Here is a 10,060-nt window from a genome sequence, read left to right on the forward strand (position 1 = left end):
TTGGAAAAAAAATCATACAATGTAAGCAATTACTCACAATGTTACTCATTACTTGAGTATTCTTGTCTACAAATACTTTTTTACTGGAGCATGAATGGAGCAGAAAAGACATTACAACATTGACATTAAAAATCTTGTAAGGTCTCTTTAAATGTCATCTCTAAATTACTTTTTCAATTAAAATGCTTTTTTTGGGGGGTGGGGGTATTTTCTAAATATCATCATCATAAATAAGTGCGCAACATTGTTTTTGTATGCAACTACATATTTTCTAGTACACTATATTATTTTTGTATCTCTCTTTCTTATTGTTATGGCAGTGATATTACAGTTCACAACTGTTAGGATGCCCAACGGGGCACAGTGGTATCATCTACCAACCTGCGATTACGGTTTAATAGTAAGTATGCATCATACAGACAGCTGTTTCGGATAACTTGGCCGCCCTCATATCGCTAAATACAGTAAATATTAGAACCAGCTGTCACGCTTCAACCACAATAATAAACACATTGTTAGATTGATCACAAATGATTCAAAACAGAGCATTACAACAACAGGAAAGTGAGAATTCTCATATCATCTCTCATTTGATTATTCTATTGTACCTAATTTTGCACACACATTTGCTTTTCATTTGAGGGGAGGATAAACAATTGCCTCCAAAAGGTGCGTCATGAAGCTCAAACACCGGCCCGAAGCTTAGATTTCACCCTCTTTGCCCTCAGCATCGTCTCAACCGGGCTTAAGAGGTCATCCAATTTTAATGGTCACTTATTGCCTGTGGAGAAGTTCTCAGTCATATAATGGAACCAGCCGGGACCACCCCAATGCCAAAACAGCCCCCAGGCCCAAAAGTAGAACTGGCACGCACACATGTGACACATACTTATTTCAATAACTCCCTCTTAGACACTTAGTAAAGCCATCCAGTACATTGAACTTTCACGAACAGGGGTGAGCAAAGCTCGGCCTTGGGACCAAAGGCGGCCCTTTAAGCATATATTTAAGTCCTGCAATATAGGTTATTTATTATAATTAAACAAATTCTAAACATGAATGATAATATAAAAATAATTTGTCATAGAAATTAATCTAAATCATTGAACTGGAATTAAAATGTAACCATTTTAACTATGCATTTCTCTTTTTTTATTCACATGTATTATTGGTTATCGATTAAAAACCTAACAATAAGTTTCTTGCTTTAAAGCAACACTAGGTAACTTTTCAGTTTTGGTTGATTTTAGCGACGCAGGTGGACAAAAGCGTTTAGTGCGGTAGTGTTTTGCCTCAAGGAAGACTGTTTCCCATGAGGACCAGTGCACACCCACACAATATCGTAAAATCATGAGCTCCCTGTCACCTGCAAATGGATTAAATGACACTTTTATTTCCAGCGGCTGTGTGAAGGATGAATATTAACTCATTTGCTCCCAAAAACGTATAAATATGTTCTATTTTTTATTGTTTCAGTGTCCAAAAGACATATTTATACGTCTTTTACGTTTTTTTTTTCACTAGAGCCATCTCTGGGTTCTGATTCATCTTCAAAGCACAATGCTGAAAATCCATTTTAAAGCAATAAAACTGGCCACTGGAGGCCAGTAGCGCATTTGGTAAGACACACAACCCGATTTAAAGGAACAAACGGCTGGCCTCATGACCTGGGCGCCGGCGGAAGATGACCGAATGGACGTCACGGATGCCAGGTGACAGATGACTGAGCAGAAAAACCGGGAGGGCGCCCGGGATGCCAGGCGCTGGACGACCGAGCAGAACGACCGGGACCATCAGTGCAGCGGACGATGCCATTGAGTCCGTGCCGCTCGCCAAGCAGAGACAGGAGGCGATGAGGGAAAAGTTTATCCCGGCTGTCGCAGTCACAACAGTGTCTTCTCTCAGTTAGTTATGTGTCAATAAATTGATACTTTGCTACGAAAAGCTCTATTTGTCTTGTTGTTTATGTTATTTTGTAAAAGGAAAACATTATTCAGATGTTTGGGATGTAACTAAAGCAAAAAATAGCTGTGTTAAAGTCAAAGTTATGTTTGAAATGTATGCTTTCACAAAAACCTCAATTTCTCTGTTTTTTTTATCAGAAATTGGAAAAATTGCTCAAAATAAGCTATTTTCTAATGCTGATTTCTAAAGAATGGAAAAAGATATGAACTAACTTTTTTTTCCTTTTTTTCATGTTTATATAGCAATAGAACAGAATTTTCTGTGGGCCTTGCAAAATCAGTCAAAATCTAGTAAAACGGCCGGGAGCGAAGGGGGTTGCACCAGTGAAAATTGCTAAGAGTGTACAGTATGAGTTAATAATGTAATGAATCCAGTTGTGGCTAAAAAAAATAACATATAACAGTTAGCAACCGTGTGGCTTAGTGTTGCTAACCACACCCCACCCGAACTCATCAGCGAATTAGGTTGGGGGGGAGGGTTGGGGTCACGCCAGCGAGTGAAAGCCGGACCAACGATTATTCTTGAGTATCCTGGTACCCTCCCTTTTTTCCCTCCTCCTCAAAACTTTTTGTCTCTTTTGTTGCTCTGCCATCTTTGCAGAATTTGCGCGAAGGCATTCGCATCGACTTCTGTCTTAATAATGAATGGGGAAAGGAGAAAGTGACGTATGCCGTAAAGCAGTCAGGACATTTGTAGGGTTTTTTTTTTTTTTGTATGTGGGGTTCCTGCCACCCTCCTCAAAGTTAATTAGTGCTGGTGAAAGCAATAAAGACCCCCTCAAGATATAAAAGGTGTCATTCAACAAGTTGTCAGTTAACATATCACAAATGTTATGAAAATATTTTATAAAGGTTGAAAAGTTACCTAGTGTTGCTTTAAAATGTATGTACAGTGTATCACAAAAGTGAGTACACAACTCGCAATTCTGCAGATATTTAAGTATATCTTTTCATGGGACAACACTGACAAAATGACACTTTGACACTATGAAAAATAGTCTGTGTGCTGCTTATATAATAGAGTTAATTTATTTTCCCCTCAAAATAACTCAATATATAGCCATTAATATTTAAACCCCTGGCAACAAAAGTGATTACACCCCTTTGAAAAAAAAACGTACATCCCTAAATGTCCAAATTGAGTACTGCTTGTCATTTTCCCTCCAAAATGTCATGTGACTCGTTACAGGAGTGCTGTCAGCATTGCTGCAGAGATTGAAGAGGTGGTGGTGGTGGGGGGGGGGGGGTCAGCCTGTTAGTGCTCAGACCATACGCCGTACTCTACATCAAATTGGTGTGCATGGCTGTTACCCCAGGAGGAAGCCTCTCCTGAAGACGGTACACAAGAAAGCCCGCAAACAGTTTGCTGAAGACATGTCAACAAAGCACATGGATTACTGGAACCATTTCCTATGGTCTGATGAGACCATACGTTTTTTCAAAGGGGTGTACTCACTTTTGTTGCCAGGGGTTTAGATATTAATGGCTATATTTTGAGTTATTTTGAGGGGAAAATAAATTAACTCAATTATATAAGCTGCACACAGACTACTTTTCATTGTGTCAAAGTGTCATTTTGTCAGTGTTGTCCCATGAAAAGATATACTTAAATATCTGCAGAAATGCAAAGGGTGTACTCACTTTTGTGATACACTGTACATTTTATTGATGTAAATTTTGATTCTGTTACCATTTAAGTGCACATAAACCTTGCTCATTCCCGAATGAGCACACATCTGTCCTTTTACAAACTCAAATGCGAACTGAAAGCACAAAACTTTGCCCACCCCTTTTGTACTGGCATCTGTTTTCAATCTGTCATATTCATATCTCTAGATAAGACAGTACTGAAAGTAATAATGCTTTAGAACAAGCGCTCCATACTCGGGGCACAACAGAAATGATGTCAAATCACTGGCAGAGCTGTGCGTAAAATAGTGAAATAATGAGTGTACAAATGCATTACATGCCTCTATTGTCTGTGTGGCTTGGACTGCGAGTGTCACCCTCCTCCAATTCTAGCGTGGATCTTGATCTCATTAATATCGTAGACAAATGCCAGCACATGAGTTCATGAACTCTCAAAACAAACAGCGCCAATAAAAAAATAGTACATTCCCGGGACCACAAAAGCTTGCGGTGCACTCACCTCGGCACGCTGCGTCCTGGGATGGCCCGCATCCGTCTCGATGGCGTACACATCCACCAGGTAGAGGTCGGAGCCTTTCTCTCTGTCCAGCTCTGCTGCTGTCTGTATGACTCCGGTGCGCCGTCCGATGGTAAAGAGGCGTCCGGCGGATTTCCCACTGCTGCGCACCGCCACAATGAAGTACTCCACTTTCCCGCCAGAGCCTCGCGGGCTGGAGGCATCTAAGGAGATGACGTTGGTGCCTGGCGGCTGCCCTTCCTTGAGTATGGTGATGTATTTGGGCTGGGTGAACACAGGACCGTCTGATCCCTGCATGATGATGGTCATGTCCGTCCTGGAGGTCTTGCGTTCACTGCCATGGTCAGTGGCCGATACGGTGAGCGTGTACACGAGGCGTGAGGGCACCAGCTGCGAGGCGAGTCGAATGTCGCCACTGTAGCGGTCCATGATGAACGTGTCTGAGTCACCCTCCACGAGCTCGTACTCCACTTCCCCATTTTCCCCCTCATCGGGGTCAAACGCCACAACCGTGGTCAGGATGGAGCCGATGACAATGTTGGGCTCAGCCACGAGGGCGTTCTGCGACACAAAAGTGGGGATGTTGTCATTGATGTCCGTGACCCATATTGTGACGTTTTTAAGGGCAAAACGTCGGAATTCGAACGGCATGGCCTGGTCCGTGGCCTTTACAGTCAACTCGAACAGATTGGAAAACTCCCTGTCCACCTCCTTTGTTGTGTAGATGAGGCCGGAGATCGGATCGATGCTGAAGTGGTTTCCCCGAGGGACCTGCTGCACGATGGAGTACTCCAGCTGCCCATTGATGTCCGCATCTGTGTCATGAGCCATAATGGTCATGACAGAGGCCGAAATTGGCAGATTCTCCGGGATAGATTTGAAGATGTCCCCCGGCGTGAAAATAGGCGGGTTGTCATTGAAATCCCTTACGTGGATGATCACAGGAATTGAGGATGAGCGCTGGGGTCGGCCGTTGTCCCTCGCTGTGACGTTGAGCTTGTAAAACGCCTGTGTTTCATAGTCCAACTTTTTGAAGAGGAAGATGCTGCCTGTGTTGGGACTGATGCTGAAGGTGCCGTGGTTATTTGTGGCAGTGATGCTGTATGTTATGTCAGCGTTTGGGCCTGAGTCGGCGTCACTTGCTGTCACTGAGGCCACGAGCTCCCCTATCCTCATGTTTTCCTGCGCATCCACAGACAGCGAAGATTTGGGGAAGGTCGGGGAGTTGTCATTCTCATCTAGTACGCTAATGCTAAGCATGCAAGATGAGGATAAGGGCTCAACGCCAGCATCAGTGGCAATTATTTTTAGCGAATAAGAGGCTGTTAATTCATAATCCAGCTTGCCAATTAATGTGACTTGTCCAGAGCTTCTGTCAATGGCGAACTGTCCCTCCTCGTTGCCCTCTGCGACATGATAATGGACAAGTCCATTGTTGTTTTCGTCAACATCGGAGGCGGAGACACGCAGCAGCTGTGTCATGTTTTGAGCGGACTCTGAAATGGAGGCCTGGTAAATGTCTTTGGTAAACTTAGGCGCGTTGTCATTGATGTCTCGTATGTAAACTTGCACTTTGGCCTGGTCTCTGAGGGGTTTAGGGAGACCCTGGTCGGCTGAGATGACGACGAAGCTGAAGGCAGCGGCGCCTCTTTGTCTCATTAGTGACTCACGGTCCAATCGCACCGTGCTCGTCAATTCCCCTGTGATGGCGTTCAGCTCAAAGTTGGGCTGCGGAGTCTCAAATGAGTATCTGACATCGCTGTTTGGGCCAAAGTCTTTATCCTCGGCGTAGACCAAGCCGACCGGCGAGCCCCTCATTTGCTCCTCCTCAAAGTGAAAGACATAATTTGTACTGTTAAACAGGGGGCGGTTGTCGTTGACGTCATCTAGGATCACACTGACATTGATAGTGGCACTTAGCGGTTCCACGGCACGGTCTGAAGCCACCACGACTAAGTTGTATCTTTCCTGCAGCTCCCGATCAAGCTCTGATTTAATGTACAGTTGACCGTCTGGGAAAATTCCAAAAATGTCTCCCGTGTTGCCACCGATGATGTCGTACATGATCTCCCCGTTGAGGCCTGAGTCTTTGTCGGTGGCTTCTACAGTGAAAAAGCGGCTGTTGACGGGTTCCGACTCCAGGATGGCGACCTCGTACGACAGCTGATTGAATACGGGCGAGTTATCATTGACGTCGTAAACACTGACAATGAGGACCAAGGTGGACGTGTGTCTGGGGACCCCCATGTCTGATGCCAAGACCTCGATTTCGTAAGAAGTTGAGGTGACCTCAAGAGGCCCTGTGAGCGTGATGAGGCCATGCTTCTCGTGAATGTGGAAAAGACCTCGGGGGTTTTGCTTAAGGCTGTAGACCACCATTCCGTTTGCACCTTCGTCAGGATCCGAGGCCTTGGCTTGAAAGATCATGTGACCTGTGCTCCAGTTCTCCACAGCGCTCACGTGTTCAACTGAGTGAATAAAGTGTGGGGCATTATCATTCAGGTCCTTCACTGTGATGTTGACAAAGGCCTCTCCTGTGATCTCGCCTGCTCTAGCGATAACTTTCAGGTGATAGAAACCCTGCTCTTCTCGATCTATCTGGCTGGATGTCGTGATCTGACCATCTGAGTTTACTGTGAAAAGCCCTCTCTGGTCTCCTGAGGTAATCAAGTAGGAAATATTAGAGTTTAAATCTACAGTGGTGGCTGACACTGTCCCTATTACTGTTCTTAGCATCACATTCTCAAACATGACAAAGCTGTAAACTCTCTGGCTAAATATGGGGGGGTTATCTTGCGTGTCTATTACAGTCACAGTGACAATGGCGTGAGTGTGTGAGCGCAATCCGCCACCATCCGCAGCTGTCACCTGCAGCTGATAAGTGGTTTTCACTTCTCTGTCTAACGACGCCAAGGTGGTGATTTTACCTGTGTTACTGTTAATGTGAAATTTAGAGGTGTCACCTGCCGTGATAATATATTTCACTGTGCCGTTGCGACCCAAGTCTGGATCTGTTGCAGAAACCGTGGTGGCGTAAGTGCCCGGTGGCTCATTCTCATTTACATTTGCAAAATACTGCGCAGGGTAAAAAACAGGCCTGTTGTCATTGATATCCCGCAAGGTGATGTTAACCTTTGCGACAGAGTGCAACGGGGGTGTGCCTGTGTCTGTTGCCTGGATGTGGAGCAAATAGGAGGCTTGTTCCTCTCTGTCTAACTCACGGGCTGCGCTCAAACGGCCTGACATGGCATCCAGGCGAAACAGCTCACGGACGTCTGGCGTAGTCTCAGCATCAAACGAGAAACGAACTGTCCCGTTCTCGCCGAGGTCATCATCTGAGGCCGAAAGCATGAGGATTTCAGTGCCGGCGGGGGCGTGCTCCACCAAGGAAACATGATAGGTACTCTGTGTAAATGTGGGTACTTGGTCGTTTACATCAGTGATGCTCACAATGAGTTTAGTGTAAGAAATCTTGGGCTGCAGCCCCTGGTCTTTGGCACTAATGTTCAGAACAACTTGGGATGCAACTTCCCTATCCAACAAAGCAGCACTGGTAACCAGGCCACTGTTTTCGCTGATGGAAAACCATCCCAAAGCATTTCCAGACACCAGTGAGTAGCGCAAGTTGGCATTCTGCCCGGAGTCACCATCTGTTGCAGACACCCCTTTAATGTAGCTGCCTTTAGGGACGTCCTCGCTGATATCGACCCTGTACTGCGCCTCTTGGAATATCGGCGGGTGGTCGTTGATGTCATTGACAAATATCACAAGACTAGCAAAAGACGAGCGCGCCACTGGTTTGCCATTGTCCGACACCGAAACTGTTAGGTTGTACGAGGATATCCGCTCTCTGTCTAAAACACTGGCCACTTTGATCAAACTTAAATTGGGAACGGGGGATGTGTGCACCTCAAAATGTCTTTGCTCGTTTCCGCCCAAGATGGACACTGAGATGTTACCGTTAGCAGTGGAGGAGTCCGAATCAGACACAGTAAGTAGGGCCACAACAGTGCCAATTTGTGCATTTTCATCCACAGAAGCAAATTTCGACGTGGTGGGGAAGTACCTGAATTTCACCACAGGGTCGTTATCGTTCACGTCCAATAGTTTGACAGTCGCCTCTGTTCTCCCAGACAAGGACGGGGCCCCGTTGTCCACCGCGTGAATCGTCAATGAGTACTCCTTCTTAATTTCATAATCCAAACTTTGTTTTATAATAACAGTACCATCTTTGGGGTCGATTTGGAAAGGGCTGCCATCGTCCAGGAAGTACCTGATCTCCGCGTTGGTCCCGTCGTCTCGATCGGTTGCCGTGATCTGCAGGACGCTGGAGCCCACCGCGGCGTCCTCAAACATACTCGCCTGGTATTGTTCACGCTCAAAAGCAGGCGGGTTGTCATTGATGTCCTGGATAGTCACATTCACCTGCAGGTAGCCAAACTTTTTAGGGTCCCCCTTGTCCTCCACTTCGATCAGGAGCTGGTAGAAGGGTGTGAGCTCCCGGTCCAGACCCCCTGTCGAGACCAGGTGCAGAAATGCACCTTCACCACTGGGGTTGACGGTAATATCCAAGCGGAATTTCCTCTGCTGGTTGCCCTTAACTATTCTGTAAGTGGTGTGGTCCACGCCGTTACTCCCGATGTCAGAGTCGGTGGCCGTGTCCAAGATCACCTGCCGGCCGCTGCTGGCGTCCTCCTTGAACGACACCACGATAGACGCGTCCGGGAACACCGGTGCATTGTCATTTATATCAAGCACCACAATCCTGACCTCCGTGGGATATGTGGGCTGACTGGAGAGCACCACCACGTTGATGACATCGCTCTGCAGAAGCTCCCTATCCACCACAGATGAAGTGGAAATCACCCCCGTACTGCCATTGATGGCAAAAAGTTTGTGGCTCTCACTGAAGCGGTACGTGAAGCCAGCGCGGGTGTCTATCTGACCCACGTAGGTGCCCGCGGGCTGCTCCTCCAGCACGCGGAACTCTTGGCGTACTTGCGTGGACGCCGAGTAGCGCGACAGAGTCCACAGCAGCAGCAGGAGCGAGTGAAGCCGCGCCATGGTCAGGTCAGCCAGCCTGGTGCAGCTTGATGCATCCACGCTAGAGCATTATAATCCAGAAAAAACTTTTCTTGCAAAAGTTAACACATGCAAAAGACACTTTACTCCAGCAGTGAGAGCGCTCCTCATCAATGCAGCATCCACGGGAGGGTGAAAAGCATTCCTGCGACATTCAAGCAACTTCTCCCCCTTTCCCGCTCACGTTGATTCCAAAAGAGTTTCGTCCAAATGTCACTCAAGGTATCTGTGCGTAAAAGTGGATCAGAGCAGCGAGGAGCGATGCGCAGCTGAGAGGAGTTCAGAATAACGGTCCACTAGGCGCTCGCACTTTACATTGCGCCGCTACTCGGCAAAGTCTCACTACAAAAAGTTAGAACAAAGCTGGAGTCGGGGCTCCCTCCCTCTCTAGATCCCATTGGACGGGGCTGAGCTAGCTCGCACCGCCTCCGTCACTTTCCATTGTCACACGCACGGCCACGCGCGCACTCACACTTCCCGTTTACATATAAACTGTCACTCATACTTCACGCTGGTAATTGTAGCTTAAACCTCATACAGTTCATTAAGACGCCCAAAAAGTGCAGTCTTCCTTCCCCAAATATGAAACACTAACTCATAAACAATCCCCAATGCCGTCCACTTGACATCCATTAGTTCGTTAATGGATGTCTTTTCTGTTTTATTTAATGACGAATTATGCACAAAAAAACTTGATTTTCTATTTAATACAAAAACTATAGGATAAATCACTTAGAGAGATTGTATTTGACTAGAAAAACTTCTTTAACCCTTGCAAGGACAGTGGACATCTATTCAAAAGTTCACACATTTTTGGAAAAATTAAAAAAAAAAAAAAAAAAAAAAA

General features: G+C 46.1%; 1 protein-coding gene across 1 annotated transcript in view; it reads right to left on the reverse strand.

Annotated features, from left to right (window-relative positions):
- Window positions 1-9,548, reverse strand: part of fat4 (FAT atypical cadherin 4) — a 228,135-nt gene extending 218,587 nt beyond the window's left edge. The window contains exon 1 of the mRNA XM_057849592.1: window positions 4,114-9,548. Coding sequence (XP_057705575.1) covers window positions 4,114-9,195 — 5,082 coding nt within the window. The 5' untranslated portion in view covers window positions 9,196-9,548. The remainder of the gene's footprint in view (window positions 1-4,113) is intronic.
- Window positions 9,549-10,060: the final 512 nt, after the last annotated feature.

This window comes from Corythoichthys intestinalis, chromosome 11, assembly GCF_030265065.1.
Source record: "Corythoichthys intestinalis isolate RoL2023-P3 chromosome 11, ASM3026506v1, whole genome shotgun sequence".
In the NCBI taxonomy this organism is placed as follows: domain Eukaryota; kingdom Metazoa; phylum Chordata; class Actinopteri; order Syngnathiformes; family Syngnathidae; genus Corythoichthys; species Corythoichthys intestinalis.